At 40.0% G+C, this 25400-nt stretch overlaps 1 protein-coding gene across 3 annotated transcripts in view; it reads left to right on the top strand.

Moving 5' to 3' along the window:
• The window catches only part of JAKMIP2 (janus kinase and microtubule interacting protein 2), a 145842-nt gene that overhangs the window by 89331 nt on the left and 31111 nt on the right, over nucleotides 1-25400 (top strand). For 2 of the 3 annotated variants that reach the window (XM_045552668.1, XM_045552667.1), the window contains 10 exons: nucleotides 791-1067; nucleotides 6630-7127; nucleotides 10664-10873; nucleotides 12700-12798; nucleotides 16974-17120; nucleotides 17774-17914; nucleotides 20246-20302; nucleotides 21271-21390; nucleotides 22530-22658; nucleotides 25026-25109. In XM_045552668.1, coding sequence (XP_045408624.1) covers nucleotides 939-1067; nucleotides 6630-7127; nucleotides 10664-10873; nucleotides 12700-12798; nucleotides 16974-17120; nucleotides 17774-17914; nucleotides 20246-20302; nucleotides 21271-21390; nucleotides 22530-22658; nucleotides 25026-25109 — 1614 coding nt within the window. In that variant the 5' untranslated portion in view covers nucleotides 791-938. Of the gene's footprint in view, nucleotides 1-790; nucleotides 1068-6629; nucleotides 7128-10663; nucleotides 10874-12699; nucleotides 12799-16973; nucleotides 17121-17773; nucleotides 17915-20245; nucleotides 20303-21270; nucleotides 21391-22529; nucleotides 22659-25025; nucleotides 25110-25400 lie in introns of those variants that run through there. The other variant, XM_045552669.1, reaches the window with a different exon arrangement.

The following is a 25400-nucleotide window of genomic DNA, read 5'->3' as shown; positions in this document are numbered from 1 at the left end:
ATTCTCTCTGTTGTGTCTCAGCACCTGCCATTTTCCTCCTCCAAGACGCTTCACCTGTTTCTCCATCTGTTATTACCTAACCCACTCCTCAAATTCCAGGCCAATGGCATCTTGTTCAGGGAGTCTTCCTTACTCACCCGAGGCAGCAGGAGAGGCCCCTGCCTATACCTCTGAAACATTAGTGTGCATTTCTTTAAAAACTCTTATCAGAGAGATGATGGGTGATGACGTTGATTAATAAATAAATGGGTAGCTTTTTTTTTTTGCTTTGAAACTCTGACTTATTTTTTTAATTTAACATACAGTACCTACCACAGCACATGGAAGGAACTCTAACAATATTGACTAAATGAATGAATTTATGAGTGATTCAATTAATCCAGTAATCCATTAATAATTGTTAATCCCCACTTTCACAGTTTAGCCACTGCATAATCCTCTGTCTTCGTATATTGAGTTTTCTTAAAGTTGAGGCCCTCTGCTTTATTAGGTCACTAATAAGGTGCACAGTAGCTGTGCACCTTATGGCCGGAGCATCAGTGAGTGACATGCAGGAGAGAAAGATAGAAGAGTGGGAGGGTTCTGGCACATGGGAAAGATGGATGCTTATCGGGAAGGATGTTAAGCAGGGCACTGACATGGTCAGACTGACCTTTGAGAAAGATCACTCTAAATTTACCTGCAGAGTGGACAGGAGACACTGGGGTATGGGAGAGGCTGAGAGTGGACTGACTGGCGCTTAGCCCGGGTCTTTGTCAAAACAGTGACTGCGGCCTCTTTCTCTTCCCAGGGCTTCCAGGGCAGCGGTTGAGGAGACCTTACCAAGGAGCACCACGCAGTAGATGCGGAGACATCGCCCTCCAGGATAAGAAACAGTAACATGGCAGCACCTGTCTGAAAGGAATTAAAAACCAACAGACTCCATTTAGAAAGGAACAATGTCCAAGAAAGGGCGAAATAAGGGCGAGAAGCCCGAGGCACTCATCGTAGCCCTTCAAGCTGCCAATGAAGACCTCAGGACCAAGCTCACAGACATTCAGATAGAGCTGCACCAAGAGAAGTCCAAGGTGAGCGAGGGCTACCTGAGGCCAGGCCTGGCTGTGTCCACATGCAGTGAGCACAGCTCTGCCTGCTGGCCTGCCCCAGGGGACTTTGCTAGAGAGGGCAGCACCCTGGTACACAAGGAGACTCTCTTGCACAGGATACACAGGAGTGAGAATAGCATGCTCACTGGACAGACCCTGCCTCCTCAGGAAGCCTGGTTCAGGAAGCCAGATAGAAGAATTGAGACCATGTCCCCCCCACCACCACTATCTCCCAACACTTAGTAGTTGTTTGACCTTGGACAAGTTTCACCCTTGCCCTCTATAGCCTTTTCCTCATAGAGCATTCAAAGCAATGCTTCGAAAATGGATTACATCATGTCACTCCACCGCGTAGTACCCTCCCACGGCTTCCTACCTCTCTTGAAGTCAAAGGACTTTCCCTACGACTACAGGATACCACTTGCAGCCCCTCACTTCTCTCTCTCTCTGCCAGCTCCAGCCCCTTCGCTAGATCTAGAGAGATGCTGATCACACTTAGGTTCTCTGCCCTTATTCTCCCACTGGTTACCTACATGATCCTTCCCTCTCCTCCTCTAGACGTCTGCTCAAGTACTACTCATCTGACCAGTGTCTGAAACAAAACACTACCCCATGCCCAGTTACTCCCCATGGCCTGTTCTTGACTTATTTCATAGCAATTTATACATTTATGCATTTACCTGTTTAGTCCTACTTCTCCCCAATCCAGTGTAATTTCTTTTTTTTTTTTTTTTTTTTTTTTTTTTGAGACAGAGTGTCACTCTGTTGCCCGGGCTAGAGTGAGTGCCGTGGCGTCAGCCTAGCTCACAGCAACCTCAAACTCCTGGGCTTAAGCGATCCTACTGCCTCAGCCTCCCGAGTTGCTGGGACTACAGGCATGTGCCACCATGCCCGGCTAATTTTTTTTCTATATATATATTTTTAGCTGTCCATATAGTTTCTTTCTATTTTTTTTAGTAGAGACGGGGTCTCGTTCTTGCTCAGGCTGGTCTCGAACTCCTGAGCTCACACAATCCGCCCGCCTCGGCCTCCCAAGTGCTAGGATTACAGGCTTGAGCCACCGCGCCCGGCCCAGTGTAATTTCTATAATAGCAGGGACTCAGCTTACTTTGTATCTCTAGAGCCTAAATCATACCCAGAACTTAAAATCTAAGCATGTATTTGTTGAACGAATAGAGGAATAATTGAAAGAAAGTTCATTCCTTATACTGTGGTTTCTTCATCAGTAAAATATCACTGCGATCTCACAGGGCTGTGATGAAGTGTAAATTAGACAAGTACGTGAAGTACTTATGAGTATTAAATGAGAAAATTTATGTCAAGTGCTCAGAGAGCTGCCTGGCACATAGTAAATTCTCAAAAAGTTATTCGTATTAGTATTTTTCCTAATAGTCTCTTGATTTGAGGCAGTTGCTAACAGAGTTAGTAAAGTCTCTTTACTTCTCTAAATCTCATCATTTGCGTGTATATACTAACACATATCTCACCAGGACAGTGTGAACATCAAATAGGGCCATGGCTAGGAAAACATTTTGAAATATCCAACCTGCCTAAGACCATGAGAGGTTTTTGCTCGTTGCAAACCAGAGACAAACATGGCAGCATGAAGTTGCCTTATTTAGATAACTTTTTGTATAGTAAGAAAACATTCTTGATCAACAAGCAATAGGTCACAAACCAACAAATAACCTTATTCCATCTTATCTATCTCTTCTCCCTTAACATCACTATTACATGTCGATTTGTTATTTCTCCCAAAATCTATTTTTCCTAGTTTCAACAGTAATAATAAATAGGCTTTAGATCTGCCAAAACCTGTGGCCACCTGTCTTAGGTAAGCCTTCACCTTAAATAAAAAGATGGCAACGTAAAGTTTGCAAAGGACATTTTTTAGTTTCCATGAAACCAAAGGGAACATGATGCCATTTTTAAAAAAAACATTTGTTTGAGACTCAGAAAACCTGGGCATTATTTGTCTTTATCTGTCCTTGGAGACAAAGGTTAAGTGTCTCCATTTCTCCATCTGTAATTCAGATGACTGAATCTCTTTCTCCATGTCTGTGTCTTTCATGCATCACTGTGCAAGAGAATAACCTGGGGGAACTTATTAAAAATTGAGATTTCTGAGCCCGAGGATTCTGATAGAATAGGCAGGTGAGGCCTGGACTTATCATTCTGAAACAGTCCAGGTGGTGCTCACTCAGCCTTTGTGTTGACAAACAGTCCACCGTGAGATTTCTTCCAGGTCAGACAATCTATGAACATTGCACTGGTTTCCCCTTTCCCTGGGGCAACGTACCATATCAAGGGAAGCAGAACTCCTTTAATTATAGTAAGGACAGGATGACAAACTGTGTTCATAGGAGGCAGCTTGTCAGTCTGGAGACGGGAAACCATAAATTGCCGCTGCTTTACAGAAAACAAACTCACGAGATTCCAGAGAAGCAGAGGCCCCGGGGACTTCACCGCTGCCAATTTTTCACACATTCAGACCTGTTTAAAATGGGGAACTCTCGAGCTGGAACGAGGCTGCCTGCTTCTAAGGGGCTGGCAGCGGTGTCTCAGCCGGCAGGCCAAGCACAACCTCCCCTTCCTCTGACAACAGCCAGGCTGCCTCTTGAACCAGAGCACACGGCCTTCCCCTTCCCCTCTGCTGGCTGCCCCTGCCCGGCTCGCTCGCCTTGGCGGTGAATGACAGTCCCAGCACAAGAGCCCAGGCAGAGTCTCCCTGCCTGTCTGCAGCCTTCCCTAAAGAGCAAAGGGAATTTGGAGGGCAAACAAGTCATAAAGCAGTTTTATTATAAATAAATATGATTGTGTTTTCAAAGGGCCAGGCTTTAAAAGAGAGCATACGAACAATGCCAAGATGTGAATTTACACTCCCGGTTTGGCTCCAAGGCTCTGATGACAAAATGACAATTCAGCTACAGGGGAAAAGATGCGTTAAAGAGTGGAAACCTTCGGGGTGATGGAGCATTACTCATTTTTCCAGCAAGACAAATAATCCCATTGACATTTACAGAACCTCCATTGTGTATAGAGCAGAGTCGTTGAGTGCTTTGGGGGGACAATATAAATAGCTACAACTTATTGAATGTTTACTCTCTGTCACATTCTGTAATAAGTGCATTGCCTCCTGCCAGAATCCCAGCTCTTCACGAAGCAGCCGAGTGACCCCAAGCAGGTGACAGAATCCCACTGTGATTTTCTTTCATCTGTCAAATGGGACGATCATGGTATCAACCTCACAAGGCTGTACTGTGTGTGTGTGAATTTTTGAGCAATTGTTTGTGTCAGGCGTGGAAAGCCGTTATCTCATTTCATCCTCATCTCCCGCCTTGGAGGTGGGCATGGTTGTTATTCCCATTTTCCATATTAGGAAACTGCCTGGCATGTGGGAGGTGCTCAGGACTACCTGTGGCATCAATTTACATGATTCCTTCATAAGCTTTTCCAAAACCCTGTGGCGTAAGTATTGTCATGGCAATTATTTAGGTGGGAAACCCCAGGCTGGATGGAGAAAGCATTTCTACCCAGGTCTGTCTTTTCCTTGGACCAGCATCTGGGCCATTAAATGGTGATATTTGCCTTTGTTTATCTCTTCTATGGACACCATGAAGTCATGATCTGATGCTTAGTGTGTTTGAACACTCCAGGGACTGCCCCAGGGCTTTCTACTCTTTTTTTTTTTCCCTTGAGACAGAGTCTCTCACTCTGCCTGGGCTAGAGTGCCATGGCGTCAGCCTAGCTCACAGCAACCTCAAACTCCTGGGCTCAAGCGATCCTACTGCCTCAGCCTCCCGAGTAGCTGGGATTACAGGCATCCGCCACTGTGCCTGGCTAATTTATTCTATATATTTTTAGTTGTCCAGCTAATTTCTTTCTATTTTTAGTAGAGACAGGGTCTCGCTCTTGCTCAGGCTGGTCTTGAACTCCTGAGCTCAAACAATCCTCCTGCCTCGGCCTCCCAGAGTGCTGGGATTACAGGCGTGAGCCACCGTGCCCGGCCAGCTTTCTATTCTCTCTCAGACTATAGTTGCATGAAGAGCATGAGCACAGTGACAGAGCGGGAGAAGGGACAGGAGCAGAGAATGGGGTTCCAGGGGGTATAGGCAGCAGGGCAGCAGGCCTGGGAGAATCTGCTCCAGACAGGAGCTGCCATGTTGGAACAGCCCAAGCCTCACAAGCATTACAGCAAACCTGCGATGACAAAGGCCCAATTACTATCCTGATTTCACTGAGAAAGGAAATGAGGTTCAAACCATTTAACTCATTTGCTCCCAGAGACACAGCAGGTGGAGGAACCCCAGTGGGAATTCCCATCTTCTGTAGGAAGGTGGATGGCAATCCAGGTGTGATGCCGAATGTCTCACTCCACTGCACTCTTTTGCCTCCAGGGCACCCTCAGAAAATCGGCCAACCTTTTATATCCTCAGTGACTGTTCCCAGAGTCTCTCAGGGAGCAAATTTGGGATGGGGTATTTCTCCCTATCTGCACCTTTAGTTTTGTTTTTAGGAAGCATAAGTGGCTGAAACCAAGAAATTAAAAAAAAAAAAATAGAAACTTTTGCACTTCCCCAGGTTGTGTGAGGCTTCTGTTACAAGCCCCTTCCTGTCATGGCTCCTTCATGTCTCCTGTTTGAGAGTTACTTTGTGCCCAGGAAAATCCCTGCCCGCTTACTGTGAGTTTAGATCCCAAGGAATAGCCAATGCAGATAATCCAAGCCGAAGTTTGTGTTCACTTGTCTTGCCTTGATGACCTTTCAGCTCCTTCCTTACCTTTGACTGAGCTGTCCAATTTTTAATCCTAGATTCCTAAGATCACTTTAAAGCTCAAATCACCACCATCTTTATCTTGGCAGAATTTACACTGACATTTTCCAAAGGCCAAACTAGAATTAGAGAAGAAAAGAAGAAGGAGAAGGAGGAGAAGGAGAAGGAGGAGAAGAAAGAGTAGGAGGGAGGGGGATATTTTATATCATTCTGGGCAGTAAGTTATTAGCTTGATCCCAATATCAAACTATGAGCTATCCCGAGACACCCCTACGTGTCGGTTTGGATCTAGCTAGGGTTGTGCAGTTTGAAAAGCTTTCCAAGTGATCTGTATTGACCTTTTTCCCCACTACTGGGAAAACTACTATAGCAATACTTTGTAATTTTACTGTGCATACCAGTCACCTGGGGATTTGCTAAAATGCACATTGTGATGCATAGATCTGGGAGGGAGCCCGGGATCCCCCATTTCCAGCGAGCTTCTGGGTGACCCTGGAGCTGCCTGTCTGCAGACCACGCAGCGCAGGTAAGGCCCCGGGACATCAAATATCTGTCTGAACAAAGTCATACCGCCATCCTTAGGTATTTCCTCCTCTTACACACTGTATTCCTAGCTTTCCGGCTCGTGGTTCTGTTCCCTCGGAGGGCCTGGAATTTGAAAAGAGACGAGGGATTAAGAGATCACAGGGGCCTGAGCCGCAGATCCTGCCTCGGAGCACACCTTTCCTCCCAGGCTCATTTCGCTTCACCCTCTCGTCTCTCTGCCTTTAGGTATCGAAGCTCGAGAGAGAGAAGACTCAAGAAGTGAAGAGGATCCGGGAGCTGGAGCAGCGCAAGCACACGGTCCTGGTGACAGAACTCAAATCCAAGCTCCACGAGGAGAAGATGAAGGAGCTGCAGGCCGTGAGGGAGAATCTCATCAAGCAGCACGAGCAAGAGATGTCGAGGACAGTGAAGGTGCGAGACGGAGAGATCCAGAGGCTCAAGTCGGCTCTTTGTGCTCTCCGGGACGGCAGCAGTGACAAAGTAAGGACAGCGCTCACCATCGAGGCCCGGGAGGAGGCCAGGAAACTGTTTGACGCAGAGCGCCTTAAGCTCTTGCAGGAGATTACGGACCTGAAAACGGCCAAGAAGCAGGTGGACGAGGCTCTGAGCAATATGATCCAAGCGGACAAAATCAAGGCCGGGGACCTCAGGAGCGAGCATCAGTCCCACCAAGAAGCCATCTCGAAGATCAAGTGGGAGTCGGAGCGGGACATCCGGAGGCTGGTTAGTACCGTAGGCCCTTCCGACCGCTGCGGAACCGTGTTGCAGACTCCGTGGCATTTGCTTCGTCAGGGGTTTGCTTGTCAGTGGCTTGTGAACGATGCCTACCTTTCATCAAATGCTCTAAGATACGGGGTAGATCAATAGGTAGGCAGGTAGATAGATAGATAGATGTGCTCAGGCCAAACTTGGAACTGTAAAATAAATGTGAGAGATTTTGGAATCACCTTTCCCATAAAAACTAGATTCTCCCAGCCCCACATATAGGGAGAGTATCCGTTCAGTGACTCCTGTTTTCTTGGATATTTATTAAAATATTATAAATTATGAACTCTTGCAAAGTCAGCCTAATTTTGTGGGCTTTTCATTTATAAAATCTTATTGGGTTTTTTAGAGAGGGTAGGGGAACTTCTGTGGCTTTCAAGATGCCTGAAAACGGTGGCCACTGGGAACATCTTGAGTGACTCACCAGCCTTTTGTTCAGGAACTAAGTCTGGAAGCAAGACACAAAACTATAAAATCCTTAGTCATTTTAAAAATAGATTTTTTCCCCAATATAAGCAGGGGCCATTTAAAACAGGAGCCATTATAATTTTTTAGTTGGGTGTCGCTCCTAAGTAGCTTGTTTGCTGTTTATAATTTCTAAGACTTACCTTGGCCCTTACTGAGTTGGGGCTTTTCTTCTAACATGTATGACCAAAAGCCACACAGGCCTCTTGCCATGCTTAAAAATAAAACAAATGTGACTATCATCTGAAAACTAGAATGTCCTTGTTGACCTTATCCAATTATTGGGGTAGAAGAAATATTTGTGTTCATCTACACTCCGATCTTTAGCATTAGTTATATCTTAGTTGCGTCTAATCAAATTAACCATCACCTGTTATAGTGTACTTTGTGCTTCTCTAAAAATAATGTTTTCTTAGGAAGAACTACACATCTCTTTTGTCTTCCAATTCTAAGCAATTACTTTCTGAGAATCTTAATTATGTTCCATGTATGATATCTCTAGGATTTTAATTTTAAGGTCAAAGTGCTAGAACATTTTTAAAAGCTAATGTGTGATTTTCTTTGTACTGTGATACAGTGTGACTGTAAAATATTGCCTTTGCCATACTTTCTGAATTCTTTATCTGCAACTTATTCTATTGCACTGTTTGACAATAACGACCAAACACAGTGCAGAAATATTGGTCTCTGCCCTGCCTTTGGTTTTTGAAATGACAATGGCTGATGAAGAATGAATCGAGACTTGAACTCTGGAGTTGGCAGGTAGGTAAATGAAAAGGAAGTTTTGCATTAAATATTTTGTTTGTTAATGGTTTTCAATGTAAAATCTATAAATATATCCACTTGTAAATCTGCAAATTTTTGCCATGACTTTTTTTTTATTAGCATATTGCTGAAGGAGACGTGAAATCCCTTTTAATAATAGTATAAAACCTAAGCCACCTGAAGAATAGTTAAAAAAAACAAAAATGGGTGCAAAGAGAATAACATGGGAAACTTTTCCAATAATGCAGATATACTTACTTGTCTTCATTTTTTCCTTCTTATTGCCTTGTCCCTACCCCCAGTCCCAGCTCCATTTTTGGAACTGGAAGGGAGAGAAATGGGAGCCTTTCTGTTTAGAAAATTTCCCCAGAGAATTCTGTATGTACCCCTTGCCATCTAAAAAGTGGAGCCTTGGCTGATTTTCAGTATTCTGAGATCAGAGCCCATGCTCATAATCACGATGCAACAGAGTCTCCTCAGTACTAATTACTTGGTACTCCACAGAAAACCACTCTGGGAGATGCTGGAAGTATATGAATAATCTTGGAGCCAGTGTAGCATAGTGCCTAACAGACCCCTAACCTTTTACAGTCAGAATATTGAGTTAAAAGTCAGGTTTCACAATTTACTAGCCACATGATTTTGACCAAGTTTTTGACCTTTTGCGTTCTCAGGCATTATCTGTAAAATAGTGATAACAGAACCTACTGAATGGGATTGTTATAAAATAAGGTGTGTAAAGCTCTGAGTGCAGTCCCTTGGGTATAGTAAAAGATTGGTAAGTTTCAGTTATGGTGATGGTTATGATGAGGATGAATATGGACAGTAATGGAATGCCTTCCCAGCAAGTTCATTTAGGTAGAGTACATAAAAACCAACTGGGAACACGCAGATACGGAGCTTTATTAAACTGTAGATAAAATAACACTTAGATGACAGATCTGACAAATGAAGGTGCTACTCAGTTAAGAAAAACACTGGACTCAAGTCTTCTGCAAGGAGATAGAAACTGAAGACAATACTTTTATTCCCAAATTAACAGAACAATATTTGATTCCTCACCAGGTTATCAGATAATATTATAGGATCATGTGGAATTTAGTCCAGTGCCCTCCCAAAATTGACCTAAAATTTAGTCATGTGACTTAGAGGCAATAGCTCACAGATATTTATATGTAGAAAATATGTGACTGTGTAACATCATTTCTGTCCCAGATATTTTTGTTCCTGGTCTAAGAGCACGGCAAAGAAAGATTCATACAAAGTGATTTGTTTTGTATAAGGAGACACTATTAGAAAAAAGGGAAACAACATATTGATGTTTGTATCAAATATCTTTTCCCTATCGCCATTTTGAATATTCGATAGAATGTAATGAAATGAGAAGAAAGGTTTCACCTAATGGCTACGCTCTCTTTGAAAATTGTTTCCAGACATTCACCGGTGGAACTCTGATCAATTGGTATTGAATGCCTGTGATCTTTAGTTGAGAAGTACCTCTGAGGCCATGTTCAGGTTTAACAGAAATGAGTGTTAAGATCAGTAAACGTATCCCACAGATGTGCAAGGGGGACATAGTGGCTAATATTACCAGTTATTTTCCATCCGTTTCTAGTCCCAACAGTGATTTTCTGATAGCAATGGTAAAATGGTTGCTAAGAACTGGCTGCTCTGAAATACCCATAGGAATGGAAAAAGCCATAACACATGAACCATGGAAGGACGTCCGTCCAAATTCACTACCTGAATGCAAGCATGTTAGTCTTTGGAAATGACTAGGCCACTGGAGGTCTGTAGTTTCTTCAGTTGCAAATGACCTACTAATAGTAGCAACTACTGTTTGGGTTGAACTTGAATGCCCAATCCCCCAAAGAGGAGGTAACATCAAAATTTGTCCTAGGGAAACACTGTAGTGGAATGTTTAGTATTCCTTTTTGTTAAGATTAATGCCCCATTTCAAAGTTAGCCTTTCCTTTCCATATCTAACCAACCCAGACCATTTCAAACAACATATTGAATCAAAACATCTATACAGAATATACTAGAGAGAAAAAAATTACTCTCCTTGCCATTAACCTAGGATAACCATTCATTATACAATGTTGCCTCATCTTACTCATGAAACCAATACACTTAATACATTTGTAGTAGTAATGATTTTTTAATCTATCAGTCAGATGAAAGAAGTTACACTCATATCATAGTAAAAATGCATTTCTTTAGAGCATTGTTAAATAAAGTGTCCTGGGTCTCATTTAATTCAGATGGATGAAATCAAAGCCAAGGACAGGATCATCTTTTCCCTGGAAAAGGAACTGGAGACTCAAACGGGCTATGTACAGAAACTCCAACTGCAGAAGGAGGCTTTGGACGAACAGCTCTTCCTGGTCAAGGAGGCCGAGTGTAACATGAGCAGTCCAAAACGAGAAATTCCAGGAAGGGCAGGAGATGGCTCCGAACACTGCAGCAGTCCTGTAAGTCCCCTCCAGCTAAAGCCGAGAACTCACCAGTCATCTTTTATTTAGCTCCCAAGTTTTACTTTTCACTTAAGCTCTTTTCCTGTTTACTGCAAAGCAATCAATTCTACCTCGTATGATAACACCGGCTAGTATCTTGGGAACAGAGTTTTCTAAACTCAGACAACAAAGTGGTCTGCCCTGCATTAGCAGATCACACGAGAGTTTCAGATTTCTTTAAATCCTTTATAGAGCTTTTCCAGCCAGATGATACCTATCCAAATTTAAGTCTGTTATAAAAATCATAAATTAGATGAAAATATTTTCCTCTTGCCAAGATTGGTAAATTTCCCTTTTGTGAACAATTGGGTTGGAAATTGGTAAAAATGGTTATCATCTTCAGGGCTTAAAACATATAACTGTATAAAAGCTGAAACCATTTTATAATCTTTGTCTGAAAGCTTCTAGTCTGGTTGCACTTGCCACTTATTTCCCTGGATTTTCATCATTTTATATGAGAAACTATTTTCAGAAGTGCATGATAGAAATTGGCTTGCATGTAGTTGGCTATACATATTCTACCTTTCAAATTATTTAGCTGCTATAATGATGAAAATGTATTATTTAGGAACAGAGATGGGTTCCAAAGTACTACTTAGAACTAAGTAATGAATAATTTATGAATCAGTATTCAGGATATATATATCCTAGTAGGTGGTGGGATGAATACTGATCTAGGATTTAGCAGATGTAAGTCCTGTCACTGACGTGCACCTGCAATATAGTGTAATTGTCAAGGGAATAGTCTCTAGAGTTAGACCCTTTGGTTCAAATCCTGGATCTGCGATTTATTGTGTGACCTTAGGGAAACCACGTTACCGCTCAGCTCCCTCACATGTAAAATAGAGGCTACAGTAGTACTCCACAGGCTGGTCTAAGGATTAGAAGGAATGATATATAAAATGTTGAGCATAGAGTCAGGCACATAGTTAGCATTCAATACATATTTGTTATTGATCTATTGATATTAGCCACAAGATCTTGATCGAGTTATGAACTACCTGAATCCTCTAGGCTATTGTGAACCTAAGGTTATAATGTGCGTGAAACTGCTTTGTCAACAGTACAGCACTATCAAAATGTAAGATGATAACAGAATTGCAAGCATGTGATAATAACAGTCCTATCCACTCTACAGCAGAGAATTAAGCCATGACTGCGGTGTGTCAGGTGATTCATGGCAATTCTGCCAATGGGCAAGCCGGTCGCATTGGGTGAAATATACTAGTGAGGGCTAGCCTATAAACTGCTGCCTTTTATACATGAAGGTCAGGCACCAACCTTTTCTCACTCTGACCTTTTTCTTCAGGAGAATGCAAGAATTTACAAAGCCCGTCCCTGTCTCCTACTCTGTTCCCTCTGTGGCTAAGTATAATGGCCAGACAGCTGTCTGAGCTGTGGGAAGCAATGTGCAGCCATGACACAAGGGATGCTCCTTGAACCCTGTGTAATCACAGCGTGACCTTGGTCTCACCACACACAACTCTGATAAGCTGATCCAACCCTCTGCATCCCCCCTGCCCTAAATCCCGGCTCCAGGGAGTATCTGCCACATGGAATTCATCTGCATTTTCAACCAGGCTTGGTCTGTAACCCAAGTGGTGATTATTGGGAGTTATAAAAGGGTAAAATTTACTGTTCTCTGAATAAGAGAACATGTTACTCTCACTTCATGGGCCTGATAAATAGAACTGAGCCCATTACTTTTATGAGTAGTGAGTGGTATTCCAGAACGTTGTGAAAAGTGTTACTGAAGAATTATCCATTTTAATTTTCATGTGTAGGATTTGCGAAGAAATCAAAAGAGAATAGCTGAATTGAATGCCACTATAAGAAAATTGGAAGACAGGAATACCTTGCTTGGAGATGAACGAAATGAATTGGTGAGCTATACTCAAAATTTTGTTGTTGTTGTTGTTATTGTTAAGCATTATGTTACAGAAGTGTATATCGTGTCGTAGAAATATACCATAATAGAAGAAAGTGCACAAATAAGAAAGTTACAGTTCAATAAATATTCACAAAGTGGCACACCCATATAACCACCACCGGGATGAGTAGGTGGAAGATTACGAGCGCCTCAAACCTCCTTCTAGAAACCCATCCCAATCACCATCCTGTTAAAGTTAACCACTATGCTTACTTCCATCACCATAGATGTCTATCACTTTTTAAAAATTCTTTGTAAATGGAATCATACAGTATTCACTGTTTTGTGTCTGGCTTCTTGTGCTGCTTTTGCTCAGCAGTATTTCCGAGATTCATCCACTATGCTGCGTGTAGGGTTCATTCATTTTCATTACTCGATAGTATTGATATATTATAATATATTTATTCATTCTAATGTTAATAGACATTTATGTTGTTTCCTGACACTTTTCAGCTGTTAAGAATGGTGCTGCTACATGTCTTTGGTGAAAAATGTGCCCATCTCTGGTAGGAGTATACAAAGGAGTAGAATTACTGGATCTTAGCGTAGGCATGTAGTTAGCGTCAGTAGTTAATACCAGTTTTCTCAAGTTGTGGTAACAATTTACATTCCCACCAACAATGGATGAAAATCGCGGTTTCTCCATATCTTTGCCAACATGCAAAAATGATTGTTAATTTTAGCCATTTTGGTGGTCATAAGGTATATCTGATGCCTTATATTGTGATTTTAATTTTAATTTTCCTTCTTATTTTTTTTTATTTTTTTATTTTTTTGAGACAGAGTCTCGCTCTATTCCCCAGGCTAGAGTACCGTGGCATCAGCCTAGCTCACAGCAACCTCAAACTCCTGGGCTCAAGCGATCCTCCTGCCTCAGCCTCCCGAGTAGCTGGGACTACAGGCATGTGCCACCATGCCCGGCTAAATTTTGTATATATATTTTTAGTTGTCCAGCTAATTTCTTTCTATTTTTAGTAGAGATGGGGTCTCGCTCTTGCTCAGGCTGGTCTCGAACTCCTGACCTTGAGCAATCCTTCTGCCTCGGCCTCCCAGAGTGCTAGGATTACAGGCATAAGCCACCGCGCCAGGCCTATTTTCCTCCTTATTAATGAGCTCGTACAGTGGCCTTTCGGATATCTTTTACGATTTTTCCCTTAGCCCATTTTCTGTTGTGCTACCTTTTTCTTTTTTTTTTTTTAGAGACAGACTCTTACTCTGTTGCTAAGCCTGGAGTATAGTGGCACAATCATAGCTCACTGTAGACTCGAACTCCTGAGCTCAAACGATCCTCCTGCCTCAGCCTCCCAAGTAGCTGGGACTACAGGCATGCGCCAACATATGTGGCCTATTTTTATTACTAAAATTAGGATTTTTTTACATCATTTGTGGGATATTTGCATTTAAAATATCCTGCTTTGTGGCTTACATTTTTATATTTTAAATAGCATTATTCAAATAAAGGAGTTATTTTCAGCCTTTCATTTTTTCAAATATATGCATTTTAGGCTATAATTGCCCCTCTAAGCCTTGCTTTAGCCTCATCCCCCAAGTTTTGATGTGTCATAATATATTGCTCTTTCATTCAGAATCTTTTCTAGTGTCATGCAATTTGTTCTTTCATCTATGGGCTACTCAAAATGTATGGCTTAATTTCCAAATATTTGGAGATTTTGAATTATCTTTCTGTTATCAATTTCTTCCTTAATTCTACTATAGTATGAAACATACTTTGTATTATTTCATCCCTTTGAAATTTGTGGAGATTTTCTTTATGATTCCAGCACATGGTCAATTTTAGAACTGTTACATGTTTACATGAAGAGATACTCTACAATTACTAGTTGCAGTTTGATTCGAGTTTATTACTAGCCTTGTTTAAAATTTTCTATGTCCCAGCATGGCACACCTGTAATCTTAGTACTTTGGGGGGCCGAGGCAAGAGGATCACTTGTGATCAGGAGTTCGAGACACTGTCTCTACAAAAAAATACGAAAAACAATTAGCTGGTTGTGGTGGTATGCACCCGTAGTCTCAGCTAGTTAGGAGGCTGAGGCAGGAGGATCACTTTAGCTCAATAGTTTGAGGTTGCAGTGAGCTCTAATAACACCACTGCACTCTAGCCAGGGCAGTAGAGTGAGACCCTGTCTCAAAATATATTGCTTCTTAGTCCTGTCAATTTTGCTCTCTATATATTTGAATTAATTACTAGATGCACATAAATTAATATTTATTATATGTTTTTTGTATATTGACCTTTTTATCATTATGAAATTTTTTTTTCTCTAGGAATATTTCTTGATTTAAAGTCTTTGTTATTAATTGAACTATATCAATTTTTTTCTTTTAGTGTTTGTATGACTATATACATGCATGTGTATATATATGTATGTGCGTGTATATTTAAATATATTTATATATAAATATATAATATGTATTTTTAAGATACATATTTATAAATATACACACATACAGACATAATATGTATATTTTACTTTCAACCTTTCTCTGTTATGTTTAAGGTATATCTTAAAAGGAACATTTTGTTGGGTACTTTGAGACTGTGATTAATGAAGTATAGAATGGTAGAATTATAGATATTTTCTTTGTGCTTATCTGCATTTTCCATGAATAGTATATACTAAATAAATTTAAATATTTAAAACTCATGTCATTGACCTCCAGGAAAGAGACCTAGATTAAAATAGTGAACCTAGTGGAATAATTTATTTGTCCTATGTACACAATATTTCATATTAGTGCTTCAGGTACTACAGTTCAAGAACTAAGGATTAAGTCAGATTATTTATGAAAAATAAATCTAAATCTGGCCTTTAATATAAATGGAGTTTTCAAACTGAGATTGAGGTGGGGTTGGGGCCGTGCTATTTAGGAACCACAAGGGGAGCTTTTACAAACATTCATAGGTGGCTAAGTCTCCTACCTCAGCACTTCCCACGTTTGACTCTGAAGGACGGGAGTGAATACTCTTAAAAATCCTCCCAAGTGTTTCTGATACACCCCTTCCCTTTTCCCTGCTTTGGCAGCCCCTCCCCCAATACATAGTCACATTCTGAATCATTAGTATGAAAAGAATGAACTAACCAAGAAAACTTTAAAATGGAAATCCACTATGTATAGGATGATCATAAAATGTGTCATCCAAACTGGAGAGTTTTAAGAATAAAAGGGGAGACTATTTACAATTACCCCAAGACAACAACATTCATAAACTTAAACCAGTGGTTCTCAACTAAAGGTGATTTTGGCAATATCTGGAGACATTTTCGGGTTGTCACAACTGACAGGTTGTTACTGGCGTCTAGGAGGCAGAGGCCAGGGACTCTGCTAAACATCCTGCAATACACAGGATAGCTCCTCACAGCAAACCAAATATCTGGCCCAAAATATCAAGGCTGCCGAGGCTGAAAATCTCTGCTTAGACTAATCTGGCGAACAAGAGTGTGGTAGCTCTTAATTATGGGTGGGTAACAGCACAATCATACTTTTCCTAGGCTTGGTAAAAATTAGATATTCTTAAACACAAACATCAATATGGTTTCATTACCTAGGTGTGTTTTTCCCTCCATAAAACTTCCTTAAAAATAACCTTAGTGCAAGTCAGGAGATTTCAGTAAGATCTCCCAGGGAAAGGACTGGCTTTGGGGATGACGAGTCCTGGATTCAGGTCCTGGTTGCGTCACTTAGGGACCCCATGACTTGGATGAACTCCTTTATCTCTCTGAGCCAATGAGGACATTGCAAGTCCATATTGAGGCTGAGCACAGTGGGGAAACCGAGGTAGAGGAAGCGAAAGGGAAAAAGAACAACAGTTACTCTCCCAGGTATTTCCAAAAAGCAGTCTCTCTGCAGCACCTCCTTTAAGGTTATAGATTGATACGGGGTTATGAAGAGTACAAAGAAAAGCCACTGAAGAAAAGCCATTAAAGAAAAGGGAAAACAGAGCAGTCAGTCCGCTGCATGGAGGACTGGAGTGTCGGTAGTTAGTTCTGAGGCTCAGAGTGAAGCAGACAAAGGTGACTCCAGAGGTGCTTTCACTCCCACCAACTTAGTTCCCCTGCCCCATATCCCCCAAACACAAGAGACAAATGTTACCTTATTTCTTCCCAGTTAAAACGCGTGCGGGAAACCGAAAAACAATGTAAACCTCTCCTGGAAAGGAACAAGTGCCTTGCCAAGAGAAACGATGAGCTGATGGTGTCCTTGCAGCGCATGGAAGAAAAACTAAAAGCCGTTACCAAGGAAAATTTGGAAATGGTGTGTATCACAGACTCTGCAAAACTATAGCTTCCTTCTTTGTATTACTCCAATAACCTGCCTTATTGTTCTCAGCTTATTCTTAAAATACAATGCTATTTGGATTTTCCCTTATGTAAGCAAGGAAGCTTTAAGGAAGAGAGCAAGAGAAGCTTGCTGGCTCTGAATTTTATGGGGTTTCTAAATTTGCAGAACTGTGGGAGTGCTTCCAGGAATCTACACACTCCCCAAAAGCTCAGAAATGGAGAAGAAAGCTTCAACATAACTCCTCAGCCACAGAAACCCTTCTTCCAAGATTTCACTAGTGTGCTATTTACAAACCTATACACCAGGCACACCTTGTCTTCTGAGCTCTTGCATAATAGTTGGGAAATAGATACCATTACTTATATTATATATGGACAAGTGATATGCTGATGTTTTCCTTAATAGACTTCCAATACATCCACAGAGATCTTCAGACAATCCCCAACAATTTTGACTTATTATAGCAGATAAAATATGCTTGAGGATTCTAGTTGGTGTGTGTGTATTCAAGCTAGGGCAATTTTCAAAGTTAGCTGGAGCTTCATAAACTTTCTACAGGTATTTTATGTTAATAACTAAAGTTTGGGATCCTTAAATTTTCCACCTTAACTTCTTTTCCAATCCAGAGAGAAAAAATAACATCCCATCCACCATTGAAGAAATTAAAATCTCTGAATGATCTCGACCAAGCTAATGAAGAACAAGAAACAGAGTTTCTAAAACTTCAGGTCATTGAGCAACAGAACATTATTGATGAGCTCACAAGGGTAGGTCTTGATCGATCTGTAAATTCTAAATTGTTCCCAATGACAAGTAGCCAATAAGACATACACTGAAAGCATTTAATAATTTTGGATAACCCCAGAGGTCCAAATTCATTTGTTCAATATGTAATTATGTTTAAGAGACTTTATTCCAAAAATATTTTATGTTATTAAACTGCTTTATACCTTTTCAATTATAACCCTTTGTTAACTAATTTGATAACATAAATAATAACTGCAAAACACATTAAAAGAACTTTCAAAAGCGTTGTTATATAAGTTGGTAGGTAGGGTGGGTGTGTCTTGTAATTGCCTTCCAATATCACGATCCTGAGGGTCAGAGATTGAATATGTTGCCTACAATAACAAGGTCACATATCCCTCTTGTTTCCCAGCACCTAATTCAGTGTCTAGCACATAGTTACAGTTTAATAAATGTTCATTGGGTGAACAGCAACACCACAATTACATAACAGAGCTGAAATTCCAGTCCAGATTTTCCGACCATTGCTGCAGTACCTGCTGAGTGGGCAGGGCAGTTATTACTCCCATCTGTGTCTGGCTGAGGTCTGCACCAGCAAAAATGGACGAAGACCTCTGGATGCCTTTGGTTTTTCTTCTTTGCCTCTCTTTCTTCTGTGAATGACATCTTTGGTTGCTCTCACTTCAGGACCAAGCCAAGGCCTAGAGACCTGAAGAACCAGGGGGATTTAGCTAGTACTTTCCAGAGCAGGGTGAACAAAATGATTCACTGCCATTGAGAGAAAGATTATAATTTCTGTTTATAGTTATAGTTCATCTTTTTAAGATTTTACGTTGAGTATATGTTATAATGCATATACTAGATTAGGAGGGTAATCTAAGGATAGAATGTATAAATTTTAAAAGTCTCAGATATACTGGGGTTGCGTGATAAAAATGTTTTTACTTATAAAGGTGAAAAATAAAAAAGCTTAAACACCACTAGCTTAAACCAGCTCATTTATTAAATGTGGTCTGAAGCCTCTTCCCATCACTTTATTTTCACATCCTAATAAATCTTAAAGATTCACTAGTCCAGAAATTTGCCTGGCTTTGAGTATCCTGAGATTAAGCTGTAAGTTTCTTATAGAATTTTAGCTATTTAGGCATATTAATCACACTTTCAGGAAGACATGCCATGTAGGTTTTTTGTTTGTTTGTTTTGAGATGGAGTCTCGCTCTGTCACCTGAGCTGGAGTGCCGTGGTGTCAGCCTAGCTCATGGCAACCTCAAACTCCTGGGCTCAAGTGATTCTCCTGCCTCAGCCTCCCGAGGAGCTGGGACTACAGGCGTGCACCATGACGCCAGGCTAATTTTTCTATTTTTAGTAGAGACAGCATCTCGCTGTAGCTCAGGCTGGTCTCAAACTCCTGACCTCAAACTATCCTCCCTCCTTGGCCCCCCAGAGTGCTAGGATTACAGGCGTGAGCCATCGCACCAGGCCCACACCATGTAGTTTAAATTTGTGCAGCAAATACATGGAATATTTGGTGGATAAACCCTAAATTCCTAGGATATCTCCATTCACAGCAAGAATGAATCAAGAAATTGATCATTAGCTCAGGTGTGAGCCCCGGCCCTGAAGCTCTACATGAACATCTTCAGATCAAGAAGACTTTACTCTCTTCTTGGGGCCTTAAAAAAAAAAAGAAAGAAATTGATAATTATTTCTAGGCATTTTTTGAGATTCCCAGAAAATTAAAAAAAAAAAGAAAAAGAAAAAACCAGAAGTCAAAATAAAAACACTAAATAACTCTAACCAACTGGATAAACTGGATACTCTCTCTGTTCTGTGTCCTATTTTCAGGGATTGCAGGTGAGAGCAAAGATCCCAAAATAGTCCAAAGACAGTTTTCTATGCACTTAACATGACTGAATGAAAAGAATAAGGTTTTACTTTATTGTGAAATGATATTTTTTAACACAAATTTAAAGTAATTTTGGATTTGGGAAAACTGTAGAACTGTGCTTAGAGGGAATATGAGTAATTATTTTTAGAGCTATTTGATTTTTAAGTATAAAGTAAAGAATTCTGATTAGGAACACAGTACACTCTCTGATTGCGAGGCTCTTAAATCCACATACATTATCAGCCAAATTGTAGAATATTCTTACTTTAAAAATATTTACATATCCAACCCAAAAGTTGCCAAAATTTACAAAACAAAATCTTATTCTGTTCTAAATGTTATGCCTTAGGGGGAAAACAACTCTTTTCTTTACCAAACAAAACAAAACAAAATGAAAAAAACAAAAACTATAGGGAGATATCTACCAACTCTCTAACTGAAAAGTCCTTCATCTGTTTTTCAGGATCGAGAAAAGCTCATCCGCAGGAGAAAGCATAGAAGAAGTTCCAAGCCAATTAAGGTAATAAGAAAACTAGGCTATCAGGCATTTGCCACAAACAGCCAGAGAAATGAGGCTTGGCGTGGAATCTGTCTGCAGAGGTGTGATAAATCAGATGTTCCTGAACTGCTGCAGTAAACCATGGCCTTTACCTGTTAGAAGAAGATCTTTTGCCTGGGCATTTCTTAGAAGTCTAAAAATGATTGTGTTGTGGAGTTTGGCCTGAAAGGGTTTGCTTTAAAATAACTTTCTCTAAATGGAGATGCCACTAGGTTTGATGTAGAAAGGGTTGTCTGACAAGTTGAGAGTCACCCTCCAAGAATGTGTAAGAGATACACATGATTTGATGTCTTCCACTGAATAATTAAATTAGAGTCTGATGCCCAGGCTATAACTGATTAATGTATTTTCATCATTTACTCAGACAATATTATTGGTAATGATACCCCAAATTTATCAATATCTGGATAGTCTTTTATGATCCACAAAATTTTGTTATAGTTTGTCTATTTGTTTGATTTTTGTTTTTGTTTTTGCCAAGTCCATTATTTGTTCTGGATGTGGAATTGGATAACAAGACTTAAATCTGAGAATCCCCTCCACAAAGGTGCCTTGGTTTTTCAAAGTTATTTGATCATAGTTTAAATACCTGAAAGAATAAGTCACATTAGCTCACCATGATATAAAATATAATATAAAAGAGGCTTCAGTGTTTCTATGAATCTTTCTTGAATGTGTTAGAAGTGAAATAATATGGGAGAAACATTTATTGGCATTATTCTGTTCATGCCTAATGTTTTTATTATATCAAAGAAGCCTTGAAGGATCCATGTCTTTTTTTTTTTTCTTTTTTTATTTACTCCACAGTGACTTGGGAAGGATCCATGTCTTTTGTGTTCAGTTACACTCATGCCAGTTGGCAGTGTTTTAATGCTCAACTTTCCCAACTTTTAGCTGTGTTGGTAAACATGTACTTTCCCTCTATTCAGAGGCCTGTTTTGGACCCATTTATTGGCTATGATGAGGACTCCATGGATTCAGAGACATCATCCATGGCCTCATTTAGAACAGACAGAACACCAGCTACTCCTGACGATGACTTGGATGAAGTAAGCTTTTCCATTTCTCTAGTCTTGGGTAATATTGTCACTAAATCTTTCCTGTAAGGGAAAGAAAAAGCATTTTACTTTTCATCTGTTTTATGAGCAGCACAAAGTGATCTCATGATATTGACCAATTTTGAGACCACATGTGACCTTGTTACCACTTGAAAAATAGCTTCACCTATGTCAGGTAGCCGTTTTGGAAACGTCTCTACAGTTTAGCTCTATAACTTGAAAGCTTCTTTCAAAATAAAAGTTACTCTCTAAAATTCTTCATCTAGGGAAGGTATGAACCGAAGAACCAACTTAGAAGCCTTTTGGATACAGTCTAAGACTCTGTTTAGCAAAGCGTGTTCCATGGACCACTCTCACCAGAGTGATCTAGAGCAGTGGTCCCCAATCTTTTTGGCACTAGGGAGCAATGGGGGATTGGGGGTGCAGGGGGAAGAAGGTGAAGCTCGGACAGTAATGTGTGGCCTACTTCTTAACAGGCCATGGACCGGTACCGGGTCTCATGCCAGGGGTTGGGGACCACAGATCCAGAGGGCTCAGTTACAATGAAAATTCCTGAATCCTACCATATAACTCCTAACTCAAGATCTTGGGGGTGAAACCCCACAATCTGCATTTTTCACAAAATTCCGTGGTGATTGGATTATACTGTGAAGTTTAAGACCTAAAGCTTTTTATAACTTATCTGGGAGAGAAGTTGTTGGAAATGAATATATTGAAAAGAAATGAGTAAAATTCTAAGATATCTAGAATCTAAAGACGTTAGAACCAGCTAATTCAGGAAATTTAGATGCAAAATCTAGGTATGACTCTTTCTCATTTGGATCCGAAATTGACTGACATCCACGTCCAAATGGGTAATAATCAGAAATGTGTAAATAAGTAAAAATGCTTGTTTTTTAAAAATAAATATTTACATATTTCTGCAATGTCCACCTTGAAGGTATTAACAGTATCTGTGTCCATACACACACTTCAGAATTAAAAATAAAATCAAACAGAATGTTAAGACAAGCCTTTTACTTCTTTTTAAAAAGTTGAAAAGAAGTTAGTGTTTCACATTGAACACAGGACCTGAACATAACACAATTATGTTTTGGCTTTTTTTTTTTTTTTTTTTTTTTAACCTCAAGAGTCTAGCAGCTGAAGAATCTGAGCTACGATTTCGGCAGTTAACAAAAGAATACCAGGCCCTCCAAAGAGCCTACGCCCTCCTGCAGGAGCAGACGGGAGGCATCATTGATGCTGAACGAGAAGCCAAGGTCAGTGTGGCCTGTGAGAATGCTCTGAATTAGCCCACAGCAGTCACACCGCAGAAGTACCATGGACATAAATGTATCAATAGGACAGATTTCCCTGCACCTTTCTCTCCTCTGCAGCTTTTGAACTGTTTTATCTTTTATGTCAACAAACCTTGAATCTACAGACATTAGAACCAGCTTAGATCGATGCTTTTGTTCCTTTAAGGATAGTTGAATATATAGTTCTTATTCTTGCTATTTGAAAACTTCACATTTGCAAAGATAGACAGTATCGGATTTTGATGATCCATTTTTAGTTTCTTGCTTGAAAATGAACTTTTAGCTTTCAAAAGCAAGAGTTTCTTTTCTTAGTTTATAATGGCACAACATTACATTTGACAGCGTACCAAGAATTTTCACAGACAATATCTGACTTAACCCTTGTGACAGCCCCCTAAGGCAGGTATTTTCTCATAGAGGAATTTGAGACTCAGCAAGGTTAATTGAAGTGCCCAAGATCACACAGCTAGTAAATGGCAAACCTGGGATTCCAACTCAAATCTCACTGGGTCATATGTTCTTTTCATTATACCTTAACTGCCTATCATAAGCCTATTTCAAAAAAAAGGAAAAAGAAACACACACCACACTAATACTTAACATTTATTGAATCCTTGCTGTGTTCTAGGTATTGTGCTGAGCACTCTACATGAATTATCTGTGTAATCCTAAAACAACCCTATGAGCTAGATCCTGTTATTATCTTCTTTATACAGAAAAGGAAATAATAGCTTAGTAGAAGTTAAATGTAGCTTAGTGAAGTTAAATTATTTACCTAAAGTCACAAAGCTAGGATATGAACCTACCCTTCTGACTTTCGCCATAACCACCAGGCTGTACCTGCCTCATCGATAAATTTACATGAGGCAAAGGGATCATGATCACCCAGTGATTTTATCCCAGTTTCTTTTTGGAGGGTCTGCAATGCACTAAGGAGTGTTGTAGGAACTACTGTTAGTTGTTTAGTGGGAAAGGACATAACACTTATAAATTTTTAAATGGTAATGTGCATACACACATGAATGCGTAAGTGAATAAACATGTTTAAAAAACACTAATTTGGAATAGACAGGCAAACAGTCATTAGAAAGGAATGTGCCTGTACACCTTCATGTCTCTGCCCCAATACTTTAATATTTGTGGTTTTCACTATCAGTATTTACTAAGCATTCTTACCAACATAGGACTGAGCAATTAAAATAGTTGCATATGTCTTGTTTCTTGGAGAAGTGATGATGTAGAAACCAGTCCTCTCTCTCATTGGATTCTCTCATCTGAAGGTTTAGCATTGTCTCTGGCCATTAAAGTAAAACAAGAGTAACACATTGAGCAAAATACTCTGAAAGAAATCAAGATGTTAGAAACAGAACAACAGAATAAATTCAAAGAACATAGAAATGCAAAAATAGATAATATAGATGAAAGCATTAATAAAAACAGAAGATATCATTTTGATATAAGAAAAAATAGATTACAGTCAACATAAATTCAAGGTTAAAATAGATCTTAGTAAAATTAAGCATAGCCCTTTTTTTTGGAGTTGATAAAGGTAAATATAGTGTTTAATAGTCCAAAGAAATATTCTGCTCACAATGAAGAATAAGAAAATTGATACCTACCGTTGCTGTTTTTATTCAACCTTGTACTAAAGAATTTAGCCAGATCCTAAGACAACAACAGCTAAAAATAGATATATGGGCAGGAAACAAAAAAAATGAACCCTAATTTTTTGCAGAAAAATAGGATTGTATAGAAAGAGAATACAAGAGAATCTAAAATCAAATTACTAGACTAAATGACATAGTACAGCAAGGTTGCTCCATAGAAGATTAGTGTCTAAAACTGCTTATACATACACACAAAATATACAATAGATGAGAGGTAGGTAGGTGGACAGATAGAGATTGATTTGCCTCTTAAAGAATGGAAAGAATTTAGAAAAGCAAAATGGGACAAGGCTTTATTGAAAGGGAACTTATTCAAATAAAGAGAAAAGCAGAGAGTTACTAGGCATATTTAGGAAAAAAGGATTTCAGCAAAGGAGTAGATTCTAAGTTGATGAGTAGCAGGAAAAGATTGGAAATGTAGTGGGAATCCTTAAATGCCAAACTAAAGAGTTTGAATATTAACCCGACAATAAAGGGAGCCACAGGTAGTTTTTAACAAGCATTTAGATCATGAAAGTCGTTTAGAAAGATTCTTTTGTCATAGAAAATTCTTCTTTTTTTCTCTCTCTCACTTGTTGAGTTCTAGTCAATAAACATGAGAGGAAGGACAATATTGAATGACCATTTTACTTGTTGAGTTCTGGAATTTTGATTTCACCAGGCTCAAGAACAGCTCCAAGCAGAGGTGCTAAGGTATAAAGCCAAAATTGAAGATCTGGAAGCGACCCTGGCTCAGAAAGGGCAGGTAGGCATTTGGTTGCTGGCTCTTCCGCAGATGCAAACAATTCAGTCTGACCTTCCTCTAGCTTACCTGTGCATGGGCCACCTCCAAGACACGGCTTGGCTCTCCATGGGGACCTTTCTCAAACTGCGTCAGAATGTTCAACTCTGTATTTCTGTCCCCGGTGTTGTTCTGGCCAGAGTGTGAACCCAGCTACAACAGTGAATGAGGTTGGGCAAGAGAGAAAAGTGCCAGAGGAGGAGAGCCCTGTACAAATACCTGGAGTTGTCACAAGCTGCGTCCTTTGCCTCTATG

The sequence above is a fragment of the Lemur catta genome, chromosome 5, assembly GCF_020740605.2.
Source record: "Lemur catta isolate mLemCat1 chromosome 5, mLemCat1.pri, whole genome shotgun sequence".
Classification (NCBI taxonomy): domain Eukaryota; kingdom Metazoa; phylum Chordata; class Mammalia; order Primates; family Lemuridae; genus Lemur; species Lemur catta.
This window is presented reverse-complemented; position numbering and strand designations above follow the sequence as displayed.